At 39.8% G+C, this 22734-nt stretch overlaps 3 protein-coding genes across 4 annotated transcripts; 2 read left to right on the forward strand and 1 right to left on the reverse strand.

Annotated features, from left to right (window-relative positions):
* Positions 1-137: 137 nt before the first annotated feature.
* cfap251 (cilia and flagella associated protein 251) lies at positions 138-12080 on the reverse strand. The gene is made up of 20 exons (XM_006789704.2): positions 11692-12080; positions 11446-11586; positions 11163-11272; positions 10967-11075; positions 8939-9019; positions 8768-8845; positions 8639-8680; positions 8318-8538; positions 8050-8223; positions 6970-7220; positions 6720-6871; positions 6412-6588; positions 6109-6293; positions 5907-6021; positions 5561-5724; positions 5368-5458; positions 1168-1311; positions 866-1094; positions 642-746; positions 138-548 (listed from the first exon to the last, which is right to left on the reverse strand). Exons 1-20 carry the CDS (start codon positions 11884-11886, stop codon positions 394-396), a joined length of 2919 nt encoding a protein of 972 aa, XP_006789767.2. The 5' UTR covers positions 11887-12080; the 3' UTR covers positions 138-393.
* Positions 12081-12943: 863 nt separating this feature from the next.
* On the forward strand, positions 12944-18054 carry LOC102791877 (rab5 GDP/GTP exchange factor-like). Of its 2 annotated transcripts, none has more exons than XM_006789706.3 (9): positions 12944-13212; positions 14429-14605; positions 14805-14932; positions 15623-15774; positions 15856-15925; positions 16008-16143; positions 16275-16369; positions 16649-16905; positions 17001-18054. In XM_006789706.3, the coding sequence occupies exons 2-9, from the start codon at positions 14448-14450 to the stop codon at positions 17385-17387; spliced, it is 1383 nt and encodes a 460-aa protein (XP_006789769.2). In that variant the 5' UTR covers positions 12944-13212; positions 14429-14447; the 3' UTR covers positions 17388-18054. The 2 variants fall into 2 exon arrangements, with proteins under 2 accessions (XP_006789769.2, XP_006789768.2); XM_006789705.3 differs by having other exon boundaries at positions 14432-14605.
* Positions 18055-19356: 1302 nt separating this feature from the next.
* Positions 19357-22649, forward strand: psmd9 (proteasome 26S subunit, non-ATPase 9). Its single transcript, XM_006789707.3, has 6 exons — positions 19357-19515; positions 19608-19707; positions 20937-21130; positions 21247-21348; positions 21573-21661; positions 22290-22649. Exons 1-6 carry the CDS (start codon positions 19390-19392, stop codon positions 22315-22317), a joined length of 639 nt encoding a protein of 212 aa, XP_006789770.1. The 5' UTR covers positions 19357-19389; the 3' UTR covers positions 22318-22649.
* The last annotated feature ends 85 nt before the right edge of the window (positions 22650-22734 follow it).

Here is a 22734-nt window from a genome sequence, read left to right on the forward strand (position 1 = left end):
GAGGAAGACCTCAGAGAAGATCCGTGGGTGTGGTGAAGGAGGACATGCAGCAGGATGATTTGACAGAAGATCCTGTGAAGCCAAATGATCCGCTGTGGCGACCCCTAAAGGGAGCGGCTGATAAAAGAGAACAAGACTTGTTTTAAATCTTCCTTTATTAGAATGCATTTTCTACATTTAACATGTAGAAGCGATTGTCATCAGAAACACTCAAATATCAACAGAAAAAAACTCTACTGCTTAACTGACTTTTTGTATTAGTATAAGATATAATGTTTTATATTTTAAGCTAAACACAGATTACACTCTACCTTATGTTAATAACACACACAGTAATACTGCTGGTCTTTAAACAGACCAGCAGAGCTAAAACCTCGTCATAAACACAGATTCTCAGGCAGACGTTTTTGGTTCATCACTCTGGAGGGGAAGACTTCCTGCTCTGCTCTGTTCTGCTGAGGACGTGAAGCCCAGGATCTGACCTGTGAATGTCTCCACAGATATCTCACTTGGGATCACAGAGTCCAGTGTATACTCTGAATGTCCACCTGAGTACATGCACAGAAAAACAGATTTTATTCTCAGCATTTATGTGAATTTTTTGGTAATGACTTGGAAGTATGTGTTGTTGTATTACACACTTTTAGGTTCAGACAGTCCCGCTCCTTCTTCCTCCTCCTCCACATCATCGAGGCCTAAAAGAGCAGTGAAACACTCCACCACCTCTTCCTCTGTCATGTGTTCTCCTGGGTTTAATATCAAAATAACAAACGTGTTGGATGAGCCAATAAAAACTGACAATAAAACATGGACCATAGGATTAAGATTTATAACCAGTAAGATGCTGACCAATCATTCTCGTTACCTCGAACCTGTAGAAGTTCTATCAGCTCTTGTCTCTGTAGGACGGGCTGTCCTGTGCTGTCAACATTCCCAAGGGCCCAAAAAGCTCTAACTAGATCACTGCTAGAGATGCTGAAGGCCGGCCGGTGGTTGACATACAGCTTGATAAATTCCTCCAGGTCAATGTCATTTACATATTTTCCTGTTTCAGCATACTTACTGAACTTAACTTCATTTTGCATGTCTTCTATCTGGTGAAGAAAATATGTTTAACTGTTATTAAAGGTTGAGATTAAGTGCCAGTTTTAGTTTCACTGAATTTACCTCTTGTTCAGTAGGATAGTACCCCAAAGCTCTCATGAGAGAGGAAACCTCTGACAAGGGGATTTTGCAAGACACTTGTCGTTTCTCCATCGAGTCCACGCCTTGATGATGGACTTGGCAGTAATAAAAAAAATCCTCCATCTCCTAAAGACAGAAGAACTCCCATTACTGATTAAAATGTCACAGTAAACAACAGTTTAAAAACTTGTACTAGGGCGAGGACTTATCTTATTTTCTTGTACTATTTAGAAATACATTTTATGCGTGGCCATGTGCATTGGTCTTCAGTTGCGAGTGTCCAAAATAGTTGCCATATTTTTTTTTTATATATATTTCTCTGTAAATTAATTTTGTATAGCCATGCATAAAAAAGTGTAGGCTCATATTTTTTAAAGAAAAGTTCAATTAAATAAGCGAAATTCATGCACATATGCCTTTCTCTCTGAAAACCAACAGAATTAAAAGCACAATGAAATTCATAAATCTAAGTCCATTAGATTAAATAAACTTTTTTGGGGAAAGTTGGGAAATTATCGTGTAGGTCATGTAGGTTTAAATTTTAAAAAAAAGAAAAAAGAACAGCTCAATGAAATAAACACAATTTAAAAAGAAAAAAATTGTAAGTAAAAGGAGGAGAATTAATACATAAAATTTTAACAACAGAGCTCTGTAAATTAAAAAAAGACATTTATATTAAGGTGCTTAATAACCAGAAATCAAACAAATACATACATGTATTGTAGTTTTGGGTGCACAAAATACCATATTATATAATGCCATTAATGCCAGTGGACATTCCCTGGGCACTTTATTAGTTACATGACGATTGTCCATGTTGGACCACTTTGCTTTCAGAACTGCTGAAAGTTAAAACTAAAAGTACCATAGGGTCATAGTGAAGTTATTGTAATCTGAGGTAGTGCAAAAAGTGTGTAAATGTGTTTGGAATTTTTTTTATATCCTGACAGGTGTGTTCACCTGTCACAAAAAGAAGAATTATGGTAGAGTTATATAAAGGACTGTGGGAATTATTTTCTGTAGCATTCTTTATGGTAGCACTAAATCTGAGGGAGAATGAGCTCTGGTCCCTCTGTAGTGTGGAGCGGATGATTGAGAGCAGTTTGTTTAGTGACTTCCTGTCTCTCACTGACATGACAGAGGAACACAAAATGGAAGAACGTTTGATTACTGATGAGGTGTTAAGATTGGTGCTGTGTGGGGAGGGGGTCCGGTACTGTATCCTTTTTTACTCGTTCTTGTTTCCTGAACTGAAAACCCTCTTTTTTTCATTCATTAGGGCTTTCAGGTCAATGGTGATCCAGGGTTTGTTCTTAGGTAAACATCGGGCATGCTGTTTAGGACAATGGTATCCTTGCAGAAATTTATATAACTTGTGATACAACCCACGATTCTGATGATGTCATCCCCATGTGGCTTGTCCGACTCTGCATTGTCGAAGGGCAGTATGGAGCAGAACTTCGCAAGCTTCCTGAATCCACCTCATCACAGACTTCATGGCAACATGGAGTCTTTGAAGAACAGGGACATATTGAGATCTTAACAGGACCAGGTTGTTGTCTGAAATACCTACTGGGGGCAGGGCGGGGGCTTTGTATGCATTCCTGCTGTCTGCACATGTCTGTCAAGAGTTTTATTATCCCATGTTTTATAGTCCACATACTGCTGAATAGATGGCAGAGTGGAGTCGGTTGGTGCTCAGCTGAGCATTAAACCATCACCACCAAACTGAACCACCGATACAAGACAGGATAACCATGCTTTGATGTTTACGATATGATTGTTACAATAGAAATTGAGACTCATTAGACATCTGATGTTTTTTCCAATCTTCCCTGTCCAATTTTGGTGAGCTTGTGTGAATTGTGGCTTCAATTTCCTGTTCTTAGCAGACAGAAGAGGCACCCGGTGTGGTTTTTAGCTGCTGTAAGATTAGATAAGAGAGATAAGATAAAATAAAACTTTATTAATCCCTCAGGTGGGTTCCTCTGGGAAATTCGGTTTCCAAATAGCACAGCACCGACAGAAATTACAGAATGTGAGCAGAATACCATATATACACATATATAAATACAGAGACATATATAAATAAAGAGTATACAAAAGGGATAAATAGAATAAATAGGAATAAGAATACAAGGGAATTGCACATTTCAAGTATTGAAGTCTATTGCACCGTTGGTTATTAACAAAAAGAATTGCACAGTGAAGAGGCACTACAGCTTAATTGTTCCCCCCTCCTTTGTCCTCCTGTTTCCCCTCCCTCTCCCCTCCAGAGAGGAGTTAAACAGTTTGATGGCGTGTGGGACAAAGGAGTTTTTAAGTCTGTTGGTTCTTGTCTTTGGGAGAAGCAACTTGTCACTGAACAGACTCCTCTGGTTGTTTATGGCCGTGTGCAGAGGATGCCCAGCATTGTCCATAATGTCCAGCAGTTTTTTTAGTGTCCTTTTCTCTGCCACTGTCACCAGACTGTCCAGCTTCATGCCGACCACAGAGCCAGCCTTCCTGATCAGTTTTTCCAGCCTGGATGAGTCCTTCTTTGCTGTGCTGCTCCCCCAGCACACCACAGCATAGAAAAGTACTCAAGCAACATCCTGAGGAGCTTCCTGCAGATGTTAAAAGACCTCAGCCTCCTGAGGAAGTACAGTCGGCTTTGGGCTTTTTTACACAGGTGCTCTGTGTTGCATGACCAGTCCAGTTTGCTGTCCACCCACAGCCCGAGGTACTTGTACTTGTTGACCACCTCCACCTCCTCTCCCTCTATCTTAACCGGCAGTGGACCTGCTCTGGACCTCCCAAAGTCCACAACCAGTTTCTTGGTCTTTGAGGTGTTGAGTTGCAGGTGGTTTGTGTGACTCCATGTGACGAAGTTCCTCACCAGACGTCTGTACTCCTCTTCCTGATTATCCCAGATACACCCCACGATGGCTGTGTCGTCTGCAAACTTCTGAATATGGCATAATTCAGAGTTGTAGCAGAAGTCAGAGGTGTACAGGGTGAAGAGAAGAGGGGACAGCACAGTTTCCTGTGGTGCTCCTGTGCTGCTGACCACAGTGTCAGACATGATGTCCTTCAGCCTGAGGTACTGTGGTCTGTCAGTGAGGTAGTCGGAGATCCAAGTGACCAGGCAGGGGTCCACCTGCATCCTGTTTAGTTTTTCCTGAAGCAGGCAGGGCTGGATGGTATTAAAGGCACTGGAAAAGTCAAGAAACAGGATCCTGACCGTGCCTTTTCCCTTATCCAGGTGTGAGTGGGCTCTGTGTAGGAGGTACAGGATGGCATCCTCCACTCCGACATCTGCCTTGTATGCAAACTGTAGTGGGTCCTGGGCATGTTGTACCTGTGGTCGGAGGAGGTTGAGGAAGAGCCGCTCTAGAGTCTTCATAACGTGACGTCAGTGCCACCGGTCAGAAGTCATTCAGCTCATTGGGCCGGTTCCTTTTGGGGACTGGGATGATGCAGGATGTCTTCCATAGGGCGGGCACTCTCCCCAGTCGCAGACTGAGATTGAAGACTCGTTGTACCGGCTCCCCAAGTTCAGCAGCACACGCCTTTAGCGTCCTCGGACACACCTTGTCTGGGCCTGCTGCCTTCCTGGGGCGAAGCTTCCTCAGTTGCCTCCTGACCTGATCCACTGTGACACTGGGAGATGATTGGGATGTCCTGCTGTAGCCCATCTGCTTCAAAGAGTTAATCTTCTGCATACGTTCGTTGCAAGAAGTGGTCATTTAAGTTACTGTTGCCTTTCTGTCAGGTCAAAGCAGTATTGATATTCTCCTCTGACTCGGGAAATCAGCAACACATTTTTTCCCCAGAGAACTGCCGCTCACTGGGTATTTAGACTCTGTGAAACGTAGAATTGGTTGTGTGGGAAAATACTCGCAGAGCAGCAGTTTTTGAAAAACTCAGATGAGCCCATCTGGCACTAACAACCATGCCACATTCAAAGTTACTTAAATCACCTTTTTTCCCCATTCTGATGCTCAGTTTGGCCTTCAGCAGGGTGCCTTGATCATCATCTTGACCATGTCTACATACACTGCTGCCATATCCAAGCTGATATATTTGCATTAACAAACACTTGAGTAAGTGTGCCTCTAACATGTTTCAGTCTAAAAAAATCTGAATAATGCTATGCTTGTTTACTTAAAGCTCAGCAGAAAAAGGAAAAATTTTACTCACTCTGTAGAACTTGCCATCTCGTCCTCCCTCTAAGAGATTGTAAAAAGGTACCATGTCCTTTCCGCCGAAAGCGGCTGCTGCCTCAAGCACACTACATTCATCACAGGAAAGGAGACAGATTTCAGGAAACATCATTATACTGCTCTTTCATTTCGACTGATTACAAGGTTGCTATTTAGAAAAAAAAACATACTTCAAGTTTATTTCCCATGAAAGGACTGTGCAGTCTGCTCCTCCTGCTGTGAAAATGAATCTGCCATCATAGGAGCAGGCAAACGCAGACACTCCTGCTGAATGGCAGATCAAAGCATTCGACTTGTAGGGGTTCCCATCCAGTGGCAGAATCTGGAGACCCAACTAAAGAAAATACAAAATACTCTTCATGACAGTATCACTGTCAATGTGATGACAATTTGATCAGAGAAAAGAAAGACACAAAAGACTTCTGTATTCAGTCGACTGCAGGAATTTAAACAAGACCCACCATTTGGTGGAAGTGAAAGTCAAACATTTGTCAGTAAAATACTGCAAACACTGACCTTTTCCATTGTGATGAACACCAGGTAATATGAGTTTGTATCAGCTTTTTCAGACTTGGGAAGAACAACTATCTTTTTAATTGGAGAGCCATATGTTGGGCCTTGAAGGGTCTTTCTGTTTTTGTAAAACGTGTAATAGAGATGCGTGAGTATTTTGCTGTGACACAACATCTGACTGATCTTGTTACAGTATTTTGCAGACCTGCACATCTTTGTTGTGCTGTTGAAAAGCCTCATCTTATATTGATCTGTGATGATGAGGAGAAACTGCTCTGCCGTTAGGGGAGGATACCAAGTCATGCACATTGGCACGCCGCTTTGCTCAATGCGCTCCGAGCTTAAGATGACAAGCCGGTCCACGCTGCTGTTCTCCAGGTCGTACTCCACCTTTTATTCAGTTCCACACAAGCACAGAGATTTGCATGTACCATTATCAGTGTCAAAAACAGCCGCAGAAAACACTAAAGTAGACAAGAGTGCTGCAACTTAGACCAGGTAGACTAACCAGTTGGCAGTCCATTCCCAGAGAGAGTAGTCTGGGTTGGGTGCTGTCCAGGTGAACCCCAAAAAGAAGATCTTTGATGGGCTTGTAGTGAGAGTGGATCCTACCCAAATGCATCCACTGAGGTAAAGAGCCTTCTTTGGTGATCAAGTGAAACACTGACACTGCTTTTCCAGCATCCTGACAGACGCGCAAATCATAAATCATCTCACAACAACAACAACAACAACAAATGTTTCTGTAACAATGACAGCTCTAACAAAACTCAATACATTATAACAAATTCCAATCCACACAGTTCTCTCACTCACCGCAGTGGCGAGATATTTTGAGTCTGAGGAGAAGGTGATGAGTTGGATGCTGTCTTTGGTGTAATGTAAAGCTTCCTCTTGTTCACTCTCTAAGGTTCTGGCATTCAGTATGTGAACAGCTCCACTTGCAAAACCAACAGCCAGATATAATCCTGTTTAGAAATGAAATGTGACAAACAAAATCTAACAGCAGCTTTTACACACTGAGGATATGGAAGCACTTTTCTTTTTAAACATAGTCTGACCTTACCTTTAGGGTCAAATGTGACACACTGAATCTGCTTCTCTGTGTTAAAGACCTTTCTTCCACTGCGTACTTTGCTGCTATAGTCCCACATTTCTAAAATGCCTCCGTGGTTGCCAGTGACCACAGCTGACTGACTGGGGTGGCATGTCAGTGCATGTATAGGCTCATAATCCTCGTCCAGCACAATTCGAGTGATGAGGCTCTCTGCATTCACATGCACAACTCTGTGACTGACAGTGGTCACAGTGAAGTTCCTGCAGAAAAAGACAGGTCAGCTTGCCTAAAAATGTATAATCTGTATTTTCATTATGCTGTGTAAAACAGTTCAGCGTGAAGATATAGTATCGGGTTCAACATAACAAGTGTCCTGATGGCTTTGAGCCAGTAAAAAAGTGTGTGGCCTATGTTGATTGGCCAGCACAGATCAATTCCTCTGTGAACACAAATAGATGCTCACTATTATTTTCTTTTAATCTCTTTAAACTACCTCTGCACATAAATTAAAAGAAGAAAAGTGAACTTTTTGTAAGTAAAATAAGTAAGTAAAATTTATTTACATAGCACTTTTAAAGCCAGGAATCTGTTACAAAGTACTTTACAGGGAATGTAAAAATACAGCAGACAAAAAAAAAACATATTACACAAGAAGATTACCCAAACGCCTGTCTAAACAGATGAATTTTTCAGCTGTTTTTTAAAATAAGCCACAGTTTTGTCTGCTCCTGTCCACCACAAGTTTGTTAAACATAGCAGTACCACAAACGCATATAAGGAGAAGTAGGTAAAATAGAAGCTGTCTGTCTATCTTGTATTTTTGCTGAGTGCTGACAGAAATAAATCCATCTCTCTCTAGCAATGGTACCTGCAACGTACAGGGCTGAATTTAAAAAGGGAAGCAGTGGTTACTACAGTGCATCAAGCTTTAGATTTATAATATAAAATATAAATCTACCAATAATATTTGCTATGTACTTGAGTATAGAAAGTAATTGGACTGGTGTCTCTTTTATGGCCAGTAAAAGTCTGATGTACTGGTTCAGTGGCTCTTTAGGCCGAACACTGTAGTAGAGTAAATTTGTATACCTGGTAATTAAGGGTTTGGAATCCAGTCTGTACTCCCGCTGCCTCTTCTTCCACTCTTTGGAAAATGAAATAGAAACAATGGCATCCAGATTTAATTCAGTGTACCAAGCGAGCAGGGTGAATTTGCCATTGTAAAAGCAGATGTGGCTCTCAGTATTGCAAGTTACGATGCAGCTGTGCAAGCATACAGACAAAGATAGATTAGGAACCGGTAAATGCAGGTCACAACTCACATGCAACAACAGACAATATTTCTTGCTGTGCCCACCTGTCGGTGACGGCCAGAACAGTGATTTGCTGTTGCTGGAGGTTGATTCGATTGGCCGTGTCTTCTTTCACAAGCCACTCAACAACACCCCCTCCAGAGGCTATTAAGATCTTAGGCTCTTCCCAGTGAAACACAGACCGACTGAGAGACATATTTGCCACACCAAAATTTTCAGAGTGGTCCGAAGTAAATTCAGCAGCACCGCTGGTCTCCTTATTGAACTGTAATGGCAAAACACACCAGAACACAAATCAATATATTCAGTTACATAATGAGACAGACAGTTTAATAACAACTTCAAATTTAGAAGATTATCTTCACCTTCTTGAACTTCAGGTCAGTGTACTGCAGACTTCCACTTGCCTGAAAAAGGATGAGTCTATCACTATCACAATAAATACATAACAGTTGTAATATGCTTTAAAAAAAATACTGAACAGCTGAACTCACGCTGCTGTAGAATAACACATGACTTTCACTGCTGCTGAGCAGCTGAGAGCTATTCTTCAGCCTAAACATGATGTAATCCTGAAAAACAGCTTAACACTTCAACATCTGTTCACCACAGTGCCGTTTCCATAAAGCAATGGTTCTATTCACATACTGAGAAAGCATATTTACCTGAAAACCATATTTAGGATTGAGCTCGGTAAACCACAAAGGCTTTTCTGATTCATTGGTCCAGTCCCAAATGCACACACGCTGAAAAGATCGCCATATAATTTAAGCAGATTGTCAGTTCATGAAGTTTGCTTTTACCATACAGGCACTGTTTGTCCTACCAAATTCAAAAATATAATGATCTTAGCTGTTTTTAAGCTTGGAAAACAGCTCAGATTGGCCACACACAAATATATATATATTTATACATATATACATATTTGAAAGAGAATCCTGTTGTGTTTGTATGTAAGTGTTTCTAAGACCAGGAAGTGTTGCTTAATATAAAATTTCGTGAAGAGCATGTTTCATAATCTCAGCAGTAACCTCTTTTCTTTTTAGGTGTATCTAAACTGTGGGTGTCAGTGTAACTGTTATATGTAAAATAAAATGTGATAATAGTATAAATAACTATGTAATTGTAATTTTGCATACGTTTGGACAGTTCTGGTTAAATAACTGACTTACACCATTTTGTGTGAAAAGGACAGCATACAATGTGCAAAGTTATCAATTGCTCCCTCTCACAAAACATCCTCAGAATCAGCTTTTTTTGTGTAATAGCTGCAGTATATTTAAATAAGCCATACAAAATGTTACCTTCTACATCAGCAGCATTCTCTGAGCTACACGCCTTATGATTGCATAGGAGTGGGTCAAAAATTGCACTATTTGGTTCACTTTTTCACTAAAATTGTTTCATCATTGCGATATGGCCAAACTGTCAACATTTCACAGTCTATACTTACAAATGTTGAAATTTGACTATATTACACGTTTCTTTTGACCAGGAAGTAACAGGGCTAGAAGATTAGTCTGGTATTAAAATTTAACTAAAAGGGAGACCTTGCATGCGCTATAACTTGTTTTGACCAGCTGCAGTCATGTGAAAAAGAAAGCGCACACTTACTGCTTTAGCAGCCAGGTGATGATAGAGATATTATATAAATATAGACAGATAAATGTAGAAATATAGATATAATATGAAATGTAAATCTAATCTAATAATCTTTGCTGTACACTATATGCTTATCAAATGCTTTTGATTAACTGATCCTCATCAAGTGTGAGCACCTCTATAACAGGAGAAGTTTTGGCAGTTTGCTGGTGTGGAACTTTCAGGTTAGGTTTGTATTAATACAGTCTCACAGTCTTCCCAGGAATGGATGTATCAGCAAATCCACCCCTGCTCAGAGAAACTGCAAAAAACCCCAAGAGCTACATCGGAGACTCTAAGGTCCTCGGTTTGCATGATAAATGCTATATTTAGAAAATTAGAAAAAGACTGATCAAGTATGGCTGGTCTAGAAGGGCTGTCATGATAAAGCCTCTTCTCTTCTAACAAGAACATGGCAAAACAGGTTAGTTTTGCAAAGTTGCATCCGAACAAATCACAAGACTTATGTAACAATGTTCTTTGGACAGATGAGACCTAAGTGGAGATTTTAGGTCATAATGTCAAAATTTGGTCAAAGATTTTAGTCAGAGTCCAGACCTCAACCTGATTAAAATAATGATAACCTGATAATGCTGTGCTGGGACCTTAAGAGAGTTGTGAATAAATGAATACCCACAAACCTCATTGTCAAAAGTTTTCCACAATAATGCAAGAGACTGATAAAGTCATACAGAAAATGGTTATTGCTACTAAAGGTGGTTCTAAAAGCCACCGATTCATGGGGTGTACTTATTTTTTCACAGAAACCGTCCTGCGAAACCTTCTTTTCCATATGACCGCCAATCCCAAATGGTGATATGACTCTTATAAAAATGACCTAAAATGACTAAAATGCTGTTTCATTGAAATATTAGAAAAACAAATTTAAAAAAGAGCGATTAATTTAGATACATTTTACTGATGCTGCTATCATTTTTTTTTTCCATACACATATTATGATTACAGTGATTTATTTTTTATTTGTATTTTTTGCCAGCACAATAGCTCGGTGGAAATTTTATATTGTGACAGCCCTGAGCTGCCATACTTACTTGAAATTCTTCTGTCCCAAGTGTTACCAGATGTTTTGTGTCGCTTGAAAACGCTATTGCTATGACACCGGCGTCAGGGTGACAGTCAAACAACGTGTTCACAGGAATACTGTAACATTTATCAAATAAGTGGTTACCATTGAGAGCAAGGTTAATGCAGTGAAAATGCCTCAATGTGTGAAGAATGAAGAGATACCCAGAGTAGGAGTCCCATATGATCACCATGCCATTTGGTCCCCGGTCTGCTGTTGCAATCCAGCGTCTGTCTTCACTCACACACATAGAAGAAATGGAGTGGGAGTGCCCCTGAAGACATTAAGGAGAATATATAAATCTGCACACCTGTTATGAAAAGATATATACTGTGAACATTTAACATGAAAAACCAGGCTAACATGATCTGATTTCTCAGACTGTTTATTGCAACTTAAAGCAATGACTTACTCTTACATTGTTCAAAAAGCTGAAGTGATTTTTACCTTAAGCATGTGCCGGGACTTTGAGGTGTGATTGTAAATAATCCCAACATGAGCCGCAGCATAGAGCAAAACCAGCTCATCCTGGTCTTGCAGAGTGAAAACGGGAAGAGCAGGGTTCATGCCACAGATGAAATCTAGTGACTGGATGAAGGACAGGTTTAGGGTATTGCCAAGAATATGTGAAGTAAAACAGACAAATACTTTCAAATTACACTCAAATATAAACACTGATTGGGACATACTTACCAGTACATGTGCTTCAGCATCAGTTGTCTTCTTTGAGAAAAGTGTGTCTCTAGTTGCAGTGTAGACTTGAGACTGCCCAGTCCTCCTCGGTATGTCAGAGTTTTCCTTTTCTTTATCCTTACCTGCTTCTTCCCTGTCTTGTTCTTGTCCCACTACTGGGTGCTTTTCAGCTTCATAGCTTGTGGGTGGCTCCATTATGATTAACCTTACCTTTTGGTACTTATATAAGCCTTCTCCTTATTATCCTTGCCCTAAATTAACTGTAGGCCAAATAGTAACAGAAACACAACACATTTAAGCTATATTCAATATTTGCTCTTTTTAATTTTATTCCTACCAAAATTTAAAGTTTTCGTCTGTTCTGTCTGGCTGCTACTTGGAGGAAAGCGTTTCGTTGCCTAGTTACAGAAGATCAACGGATGAGCCTTTTCAAATTAAAAGCACGATAGTCACAAAAGCACTCGAAAGCATTAAAGGTGGGGGCAAATGCTTTCCTTTCGATATGAAAACACAGGAGGATCTTTCTGGTCATTTAATATGTTTATTTATTGTAATTGTTACATTACATTATAGGATAATTACTGTCAAAAGAATAAACATTGTACTTTCTTTGGTGCTCATAGTAAGCCAGGAATGTCCTAAATAAGTTTAGCATAGACATTCCAAGGAAAACAATTGTCAACAAAAAAATTCAATTGCCTTTAAAAAATTATGAAATAAAAATTATTATAGTTGCTCCAGTTCTAATTGATGTATCACAGGTTTTGAACAGTGCTCCATGCAAGAAACCCAATAAAAGCATAATGAGTGGTCAAAGCTGTCATATATGCCCTTATAGATTTGGTTTGGAAAGCTCTGTGGGTGATCTACTAACCGCTGCTTGTTTTATACAAACACAAACCAGTTCACTTAGCCCTGCCCCCTGACATTTATGATCTGTGAGGTTGACAGATAAAATAAACTTACGATACACTGTATCATATTTAATCAAATAGTGACATGATTAAATATGTTTTTAAATAAAATAATTATGTATTTAAATATTTTTTATTTTAATTAGTTGACAATTTTTCCATTATTTGATTATGTGTTTTTTAAAAGATAAAAGCCACGATAGACAAGATTATGTGGTTATTAATTATAATAATTCGAGATCGCATAAACCAAAAGGATGTTTTATTTTGAAATCTACAGATGCTCTGTATATATAAAGCTTTTACTTTGAAGGGTCGACACGGTGTCCAAATACCTGTACTTTCACGGTTTCCTTCTGGATGGTTTTTCCGGTTGCACGGCTTTAGAAGCGGCGGACTTTCTGGTTCTGTTTCGTGCCACTGGGCGTTATTAATGTTTGCTACCTGTTCTTAGCCTTTCGTTTTTTCTTACTAAATGTCTTCAACCGAGGTCTGAAAGGTTCTCGTTGTCATTATGAAGCGTTTATGACTGTGACGACTCCAGAAAGTAAAGGAGCGCTTTGATAAGATAACAGCTGAGGCTGGTAATGGTTTTATCAGCTGACAGGTGAGACTGACGGTTGTGTTTAAAACGAGGTTTTGGTGACTGATTTAATGATTGACTGGTCACTCGCTTTTAGTTGGTACTAGCATTAGCATTAGCCAGCGGTTCTTGACGCCAATCCCCCTCAGCTGACAGTCAGCCGCTCCAGCTTGAGATGCTAACGGCTAACACCCAAGTCTTATACACTCGGGTATTAGACATTATGCCTTCATTGAAAAGTTTTGAATAAAATGTTACCACGAGGCTATAGCTTTTTTTGCAATAGTACTCGATACTGCCGAAAAAATTAGTTAACTCTCAGCGCCATAGAAATGTATAAGACGTCTTAGGATACTAGGATATTTTAGGATATTTTTCACTCACTGGACACTTTAAGTAGACCTTGCTAGTGTCGGGTTGGATCCCCTTTTGCAATCAGATTGGCCTTAATGCTTCACGCTATAGATTCAGCATTGAACCGGAAGCATTACGCAGAGATTTTTGTTCATATTGACATGACAGCATCACACTGTTGCTGCAGATTTGTCAGCTGCACATCTATGATGTGAATCTCCCGTTCCATCACATCCCAAAGGTGCTTTATTAGATTGAGATCTGGTGACTGTGGAGCCCACTCAAGTACAGTGAACGCGTTGTCGTGTTCAGTAAACCAGTTAGTGATGATTTGAGCTTTGTGAAATGGTGTGTTGTCTGTCCCATCAGAAGATAGGAACACTGTGGTCATAGAGGGATGGAAGTGGTGAGCGACAATACTCAGTTATGCTGTGGTGTTTAAGCAATGCTTAGTTGGCACTAAGGTTCAAAGTTTGCACAGCACCACCAGCCTGAACAATTGATACAAGCCAAGATGGATCCATGCATTAATGTTTTCTGACCCTGTGCCAAAATGGAATTTGGACATTTTTCCAATCTTATATTTATCAGTTTTAGTTGTTCAGTTTAATGTTCTTTGCGTCACTGCAATTCTGACATTATGTGGTCATCCAGAATCATAAAATGAGACTTGGTTGAGTTTTTTTTTTTCTTCTATAAATTTTCACAGGGTGATGGGCTATGGTACGCATAACCAGGCTATAGTTTCAAACACACAACTGAGCTTTCTTTAAAAATACTGACCTTTTTTATAAACAAATATTGAGTAGTTAAGTATAATAATAATGATGATAAGTATAGTGGAATTTTACTTTTTTTGTGCTCTAAAGCTGAATTGTACGTCCAGCAGGTAGCACATAAAAGACATGTGGATGGATAAACAGAGAGGAATCAGAGTTTCTCAGGAGGAGCTGCTCTGTAAGAACGCCTGTGGTTACTATGGAAACCCAGCATGGCAGGGTTTGTGCTCCAAGTGCTGGAGAGAGAGGGCACGGGCCGCTGGAACCCCAAGAGAAGAAATTAGGTAAACTTTATTCACGCTGTTACGTTTGCACATTATGTTAAAGTATATTGAAAATGTATGTGAGAATATTGTCCTTTAATATGACATCTGGATATGTGAGGGTATAACGCATCAGTCTAAATACAGATAGAGAGACCTTCCATTTGTTTTCTGTCTCTCAGCTCGGGACAGAGATGTCTAATCCTTTCATTCCTCGTAGACCGCGCAGTGATGGAACGCTCCCTACATTCTCCAAATTTGAGGAGAAGAAAAACATTGAGAAAGGTCGTCGAATTAACACAGTGAGAAGACTGTTCTGGGGCAGCCCATCACCTCCAAAACCTCAAGGTAAATCTTTAGTTTTGTGGTTTTCTTAAAGTCATTATTAGGTCAACAGCCAGTTACAGCAGCTAGCCCCATTTGAGGTTGCCACAGCAGATCAGCTGCCTCCATTTCACCTTGTCCAAGCATCCTCCTCTGTCACACCAACCAAGGTGGCCCTTTTTACTTTTTTTTCTGCAATCCTGTCTCTCTGAAATACTCAAAAAGAAGAATAACTTAATACTACCCAGCTGCTCTGAATAGAAAGCCAGAATTCTTCCTCTAAACATTGTCATTAAGTCCATGAAGGTAAAAGTTTTAACCTTCCCTCAGTATTTTTGCTGTCTGTAAGAAAAAACCCCAGCAAAATGCAGAGAATAAGGCAACAGACTTTACTAATAATCACTGTACATAAACATCCACCATACCTTCTGCTGAACCAGAACGCACTATATATACTGTTTTGGTCTTTTGTACACATCCAAATTATACATACCTATATACTATATATACTATTACCAGGCCTCTGGAGAACCTCAAGACATGTTAAGGATGTAATTTACCCATATTATATAGCTGTGTTGGATCAAGGACACATCTAAAACCTGCAGGACACTGGCGCTTGAGGCCTAGAGTTCCCTCACCCCTGGATTAGATTATCTGGCTATCTGTTTGGATTTTGCTGCCTCTTCACCTTTTGACTATTTGTCCCTCCAGAGTCTTCTGAAAGCCGTGCAAATGTGTTAAAAGCCTACGAAAACCTTGAGCCTGGAGACTTCACTGGTTTCCTAAAGATACTTCGGAGTCCTCCTTCCCAGCGCTTGCAGTCCCGCTGTACAGCTTTTCTCAACACAATGGAGGCATACCATGTAAGCAGTTTAAGCATCTAACACGACAATTATGTCACGAGTTAGAGGCATCCTGATCATCGATTCACGTCATCTTTGCAGGATCTGCCGGTGCAGAAGCAGTCAGACCTCGTGCAGGATTTTTATCAGTCTTTTGCTGAATATTTTAGCAGTGAGTACAGATCTGTTCCAAACTGTGTATGATACAATATTTGTATTTAAAGTGGCTTTTAAATCGCTGTTTATGTTTTCAGGTTTTCCTGAAGCTCAGGTCACTCAGATAATGGAGCATGTAGAGAAGTTAATAATGACACGGCTGCACAAATGGGTTTTCTGCCATGACAGCTGTGATGATGAACAGAAGGACCTGGCTCTCCAGAGAAGGATCCGGTACATCAGCTGTGTTTTGTTTTGGTTTTACCCATCATGGAAAATAACCTCAAACTTCTTATCCTGAGTTAAAAGTCAGGATTAGAAGTTTTGTGTTTTTGTTTTTTATAACTAATGTCTCTTATTTGCAGTTCTTTGAACTGGGTTACGCCGCAGATGCTAGGCGTACCTTTTCCTGATGAAAAGGTCTCTGTCACAGGCGACCCCTTTCTGCCTGCTATAACTGGTGATTTAAAATCTCAATACTTAAATGAGCAGTTTGACATGGTGGGAAATGCATTTGTTTGCTTTCTTATTTAAAAATTGCATCAAAAGATTCATGTCATGAGCAACTTTGATACTGGTAACAGGCTTGCCAACTGCAGCCTCGTATTTAACTCCCTGACATAAGAAAGTAAAAATGCATTTCCCAAAATGAAAAACTGTGACTGTAATGATAAAGGGAGGCATATTTTGTCAATGTCATAACATTTGAAATGAGTTCCAGACTTTATTTTTCCCACAGCCATAATCGAAATGGATGCCAAACGAGCACCTCAAGACAAACTCGCATGCGTTTCCAAATGCAGCCAGCATGTCTTTGAAGCCCTTTCCCGCTCAAACAGTGAGCCTGCTAATGCTGATGACTTCTTGTCAAGCCTGGTTTACGTGGTGCTGAAGGCCAATCCGCCTCGCCTCCACTCCAACATGCAATACGTGATTCGTTTTGGGCTCCCTCACAGTCTGATGGCGGGAGAGAGCGGCTACTATTTCACAAATTTGGTGAGTTGGCTGAAAAGTTCCTCACCCATCATACACCACAGGGTGTTGTTAGACCTGTTAATAACTCATACTGGTGTCCATTTGTCTTTATTTAGTCCTGTGCTGTGGCCTTCATTGAAAAGCTGGATGGGCCGGCACTCAGCCTCAGTCCAGAAGAGTTTGAAGGCTACATGCTGGGTCAGCGTACTCCCTGTGCATTAAACAGGAGGCAGCAGGTGATCAGTGACACACAGAACCTGCTAGAAGACCTCAAAGGCAGGCAGGAGAAGCTGGACCAAGGTATGGATGCTCTCAATGCGCAGCTACAAAAGTGGGTGCAAGAAGTTCATTCACAGCTGGATGAGACCAGAAGCCAATTTGTCCTGGCTCAGAAGGAGATAACGGCTCAGAAGGAGGTTTTGTTGTCCACTCAGGATAATAAGGAGGAGTCAGTGCTGGTGCTTGAGGATCAAGACGGAGGTTTGAGGGAAACAGGCTGTTAGACATTTCTATTAATAGAATAATAATAATTATTATTATTAATAATAATATTAATCTGGCACTTGACTTTATTTAATTGTCAGCACTAACATTTGTAGGCTGCAGGACAAATAAAGCGTACTTTCCAGTGCCACATTTGCACATGCTCCCAATGCAGGAGTAGGGCATTTGTAAGCCAGCTGAAGATGAAGGAAACTTTATGCATGCAGTAACACAACCTTCACAGAGGTTTTAATGACTTTAGTCCAAATTATTTGCCCGTCTGTCCAATTTAAGCATTGAGCCAATAAATTACATTCCATTTTCCAATAAGAGATCTCATATGTACCATTTAAGCACTCAGGGTACACAGCACTTACAGATGTAGAACAAACACTTTTCCGATACTTATTCACTATGATAATTTTGAATAGTTTTATACCATTGTGCCTTTATGTATGCTGCTCTGAAATTCCAAAGTAGGCTACAGGACAAGTTGGTGTGACTGTTCTTGACTAAAAGTCAGGGGTGTATTTGTGAAAGCTGTGTATTTGTTCTCAGCACGTGGGTGCAAAAAATGTTTAGCATGCACAAGCTGCACGTTGTTTACAGCTCTAGAAAGATTTCTGAAAAAAATCCAAGGGCTTCATCTAAAGATCTGTGATTGTATGTATCTAATATATTAAAGGTGACACATGATTGAATGTAATGTGTTTGGGTGTTTTCCTTCACTAAAGCAGATGATTATTTGCCATATCGAGAAGTTTTAGAAACATGGCTTTTTGGAAAGTCAGACAGGTGTCAGATGTTGAAATGACTCAGTCCAATGACTAACTGATAGTCCAAACCTGTTCCTCCTTTACTAATTTCCATTAAAAGCTTCTTTTTTTTTAAATAAAAAAAAGTTTTAAAAAAACAAAACTTTATCATATAAATGGAAAACTAAAAGGTTTTAAATTCATGCTGAGATTCTAGTAGTAATAACTGTCTGCATCTTATATGATAAAATAAACTGATAGTAGCTCTTTTGAAAAAATAAATATTAGTATACTGGAAAAATAAAGTACTCAAAAAAGCTTCACACTAATGTTTTGGTGAGAGCAAAATAGTGATAATCTCATGCAACTTCAAAACTGTTATTTACAACCAGCATTACTGCATTATCGGGAGGGGGGGTCCTAGTCATTCAGGATATACAGGCAATAAGGTGACCTAATTTTTTTGGTGAATATTGTTGCCTAATCTAGATCTTCAGTCAAGTGAAAGAGAGCCTGGGCATAATAACTAAGAGTAAAGTCGCATATAAACACATAGTGAGTGAAGACCAAATGCTCAATGCATCATGGGAAGCCCCCAGCAGGCAAGGCTCATATAGTGTAACTAAGGAAGGGTTAGGGTCAAGGTCAACTGATCCACTCCTAACAATGAGCTATATCAAAAAGGAAAGTTTTAAACCTAATCTTAAAAATAGAGAGGGTGTTTCTCTCCCAAACCAAACGAGCTTGTTCCACAGAAGAGGGCCCCGAGAGCTTACAGCTCTGCTTCTCAGATGGAAGCAGGTAGAGGACAAAAAAAAATCTGAGCTGAGAAATGCACAAAAGGAAGAATCATTGATCACTGTTGTGTATGAGTTGTCGGAAGTTTTTTTTTTTCTTCTTTGTACTGATGGAACCCAGTAGTGAACGTGTTTTCCACTGGAGTATAAAAAATATAAGCCAAAGTTTAAATGTTCCAGTTTAGGTATTTTTTAGAAATTCTATATGTGTCATTTAAATTATTAGTTATTTCATTCTAATTCTGCGCTTTTCGGCTGTAGTTGTTTTGGACAACATAACAATGAACAACAATAATTACTACTAATTTCATTATTATTTGTGCTGGTGGCAGTAATACCAGTTTAAAGATCGTCTAAAATGTTTTCGTACAACGAGCAAATCGTTGAGGGACAGCGGAGCGCTTTACTGCCAAATAAAGACAAGAGAAGAAGAAACAGGCGTTACACCGGAAGCACTAGTTGGAGTAGCCATGAAGATGACAGATGAAAACATTTCTGGAAACTCCGAAATAACAATGGATGATGTTAAAAACCTCATCAAGAAGAAAGATGAAATTGAAGAGCAGATAAAGGCGTATTACGATGTCCTACAAGACGTAAGTCGGCGACCATATTATTAGCAAAACGTAGCACAAAGCTAAGTCACAGTAAGGTTTTTTTAATCGCCTTTGTTTACTTTTATTTACAGCAGGGGGTCGGAGTTGAAGACTCTTTGGTGGATGCGGAGGGTTACCCACGAGCAGATGTTAATCTGTACCAGATCAGGACGGCAAGGCACAACATTTCATGTGAGCAGCAGTTTGTTTGCTTTCAGTGGTTTCCCTGACAGCTGGAGACACACATGTCGTGTTTGACTGTGTGGCAGATAATGGTCTCTTTATGTTGTGTGGTAGAAAAACTGATGTATGCTATCAAAGCACAAACTGACATCTCATAATTTACGCACACACCACGTGTGCGGTGCATTTTTAAAAGTAGTATTTCAGATAACTTATCTACGTTCCCAAGGCATGATGAAACAAAAGTACATGTTAATGGTCACTAAAAGATTTTAAAGATGACACCAACAGATAATTCTATTTGGTTTTAATATGTAGTAAGCATTTTAAATGCCGTTTATTTTTCTACAATGTAATACACTTGCCAGAGTGTACACCAGACTGCACCCACCTTTGACTTCAGAGCTGCATTAATGCTTCAATGCATAGATTCAACAAGGTGCTAAAAATGGGATAAACATGTTCAACAACAATACTCTGGTAGGGTGGGAAGTTTAAATGATGCTCACTCAGTACTAAGGACCCAGGGTGGACCAAGAAAATATCCCCAACACCATTACACCACCATAATCTACTTGAACTGCTGATGCAGTGGATTTGTGCTTTTGTTGCAGCAGAAATGAAAACTCATCAAACCAGGAAACATTTTTCCAATCTTCTGTTGTTTGATTTTGATGAGCCCCTCCCAATTGTAGCTGTAGTTTCTTGTTCTTAGTTGACAGGTGTAGCGCCTTGTGTGGTCTTCTGTTGCTGTAGCTCATATGTTTCAATGTTCCAGATGTTGTGAGTTCAAAGATACTCCAGCATAGCTTAAATGAGTGGTTTTTTGAGTTACTGTTGTCTTCCTATCGGCTCGAAGCCATTCTTATCTGACCTCTGACATCAGCAAAGTATTTTCATCCAGAGAACTGCCACTTACTGGACATTTTCTGTTTTTCTGACCAGTCTCTGTAAACCCTAGAGATGGTTGGTTGAGAAAATCTCAGCAGATTCTAAAAGACTCAGACCAGCCTCCCTGCTACATTCACTGTAGCTGCTGCCATGTTATTGGCTGATTAGGTATTTGCATTTACAAGCAGTTGAACAGATGTCTTCAACAAAGTGGCTATTGGGTGTATATTATATATTTTTGTTTACTTAATATGTTATTTAATGTTTTAATGTATACTTATTATTTATTATATTTCTTTGATTTCAGATTGGTTTTAACCCTATTAAGATATTTATTCTATACTCAGGCCTACAGAACGATCACAAGGCCATCATGGCGGAGATAGAAGAAGCCCTACACAAGTTACATGCTCGAGAGAAAGCCAAGCGGGAACAGGATGAGGCAGAAGCCCAGGAGGAGGCGATGGAACATCAGGTTACGCTGCCTCCACCTTTTGCACAGGTTGATGCTGTGACAGAGGGATCACCTGCCTGTGGAGCTGTGAGTGATGTAAACTTTTGTAGCTAGCAGCTGTTTTCAGTTTGTACTGCAAAACATTGGGGGGTGGGGGGGGGGGGTGGTTCTCCTATAATTTTAGTGATTGTTTCTTTTAAAAGGGGCTCCGAGTCGGTGATGAATTGATCGAGTTTGGTTCTGTGAACTCAGGGAACTTTCAGAACCTCCAGAATATTGCTTCTGTGGTGCAACACAGTGAAGGGGTAAGAACCACAGAAAACTCAGCGGGCAATTAATCAAACTTCATTTCTTAATATTCCATTACAGTTTATTTTTGTTGATGCATGAAGCTTGTGATGCATAAGAAGTCATACTTTGCATATAATTTCATTTGTATTTAACTTTGTATTTTTTGTTTTTGTTTCTTAAAAGCATCTCCCTTGTTGTTATTTGAGTCTGCAAACTGTAATTTGACATTCCTCTGCAGAAACCATTGCACGTCTCGGTGATCCGGGCTGGCCAGAAAGTTCAGATGAGCCTGACTCCACAGCGGTGGTCAGGCAGAGGTTTGCTGGGGTGAGTGCACGACTGTGGCAAAATGACATGTTTGACATAGACTAAAGCTCTCCCCCAGCTCAGGGGATGCATCCTTTAAAGGCTGACAGTGTTGCAGCACTGTAGCAAAGTCTCTCCCATTTCTATGCTGCCAACTAAGTTTGTGTCCTATCACATCATCTGGGAAAACGCCATTCTAAATTTTTACTGGATATAAAATCCAACACCTGCTCGGGGCTGTGAGAAGTTTTCAAATTTAAAAATGAATGAATGAATAATAAATTTTCTTGCACCATCTGAAATACTGTGGTTTATTCTCTCACCCTCATATCCCTCAAAAATATACTACTCTTCCTCTGCTGCTGTCACAGTTGCAGCTCAGTGTGGGCTTTGTGTCCTATGGAGTACACACCTTGAGAGGATGCAGCTCCGGAGTTGTACGAGTTTGGAGATTAATAGATATTTGGAAACAAAAACAAGTGATGCCCTCAATGACAAGAAAATGCTGAAAAACTGTTTCTTGGCATATTATTTCTACAATTTGCCATGTAGTGACACAAGTAAAACACTTTTTAGTACACATACTTAAAATTCATTATATCACGTCCATAAGAAGTAAAAAGTTATTCTTGATTTTTGTATTTTTCAGATGTAACATCGTTCCAGTTCAGCGATGATCACCATAACACTTAAAGTTTGAAAACTCTCTCTCTGGCCTTTTCACTACTTTATGGGAACTTGGAACAATATCCCTTATTCCAGTTTTCAGAACAGGATGTATGAAAATAAAGCACCTCTGTTCAAGAAGTCATGCTGAGTTTACTGAGTGTGGAGCTGAACCTTGATTAGATTTCTGTGTGTTTAAAAAGCAGCTTTATGGTGTTCAGTGTTGAGGGTTTGATTTCCTGTTGGGAGCACAGCTGGACACTTATTTATCCGAAGTGATGATGAGCTGACTGTGAGAACATGTCTGATTTGCAGTACTCTGTTAATAAAGGCTTATTTTGAACTGTGTGGAGAAAAAAAAACACCAAAACCTTTCTGAGATTATGATGATGGAGACAGCACTATTACGATTATTGTAAAAAATGAAA

This window comes from Neolamprologus brichardi, chromosome 12 (assembly GCF_056152115.1).
Source record: "Neolamprologus brichardi isolate AB-2024 chromosome 12, ASM5615211v1, whole genome shotgun sequence".
NCBI classification, from domain to species: Eukaryota; Metazoa; Chordata; class Actinopteri; order Cichliformes; family Cichlidae; genus Neolamprologus; species Neolamprologus brichardi.

Excerpts from the sequence above, each read along its gene's own strand:
- cfap251 (XM_006789704.2), bottom strand. The coding sequence starts at position 11,886 with ATGGAGCCACCCACAAGCTATGAAGCTGAAAAGCACCCAGTAGTGGGA. Across the intron at positions 8,539-8,638 it reads CTGACCTGAAGTTCAAGAAG|TTCAATAAGGAGACCAGCGG; the intron begins GTGAAGATAATC and ends TTGCCATTACAG. Across the intron at positions 6,872-6,969 it reads TGTCACATTTGACCCTAAAG|GATTATATCTGGCTGTTGGT; the intron begins GTAAGGTCAGAC and ends ATTTCTAAACAG.
- LOC102791877 (XM_006789706.3), top strand. The coding sequence starts at position 14,448 with ATGTGGATGGATAAACAGAGAGGAATCAGAGTTTCTCAGGAGGAGCTG. Across the intron at positions 14,933-15,622 it reads ATCACCTCCAAAACCTCAAG|AGTCTTCTGAAAGCCGTGCA; the intron begins GTAAATCTTTAG and ends TTGTCCCTCCAG. Across the intron at positions 15,926-16,007 it reads TTTTGCTGAATATTTTAGCA|GTTTTCCTGAAGCTCAGGTC; the intron begins GTGAGTACAGAT and ends TTATGTTTTCAG.
- psmd9 (XM_006789707.3), top strand. The coding sequence starts at position 19,390 with ATGAAGATGACAGATGAAAACATTTCTGGAAACTCCGAAATAACAATG. Across the intron at positions 19,708-20,936 it reads GGCAAGGCACAACATTTCAT|GCCTACAGAACGATCACAAG; the intron begins GTGAGCAGCAGT and ends TTCTATACTCAG. Across the intron at positions 21,662-22,289 it reads TCAGGCAGAGGTTTGCTGGG|ATGTAACATCGTTCCAGTTC; the intron begins GTGAGTGCACGA and ends TGTATTTTTCAG.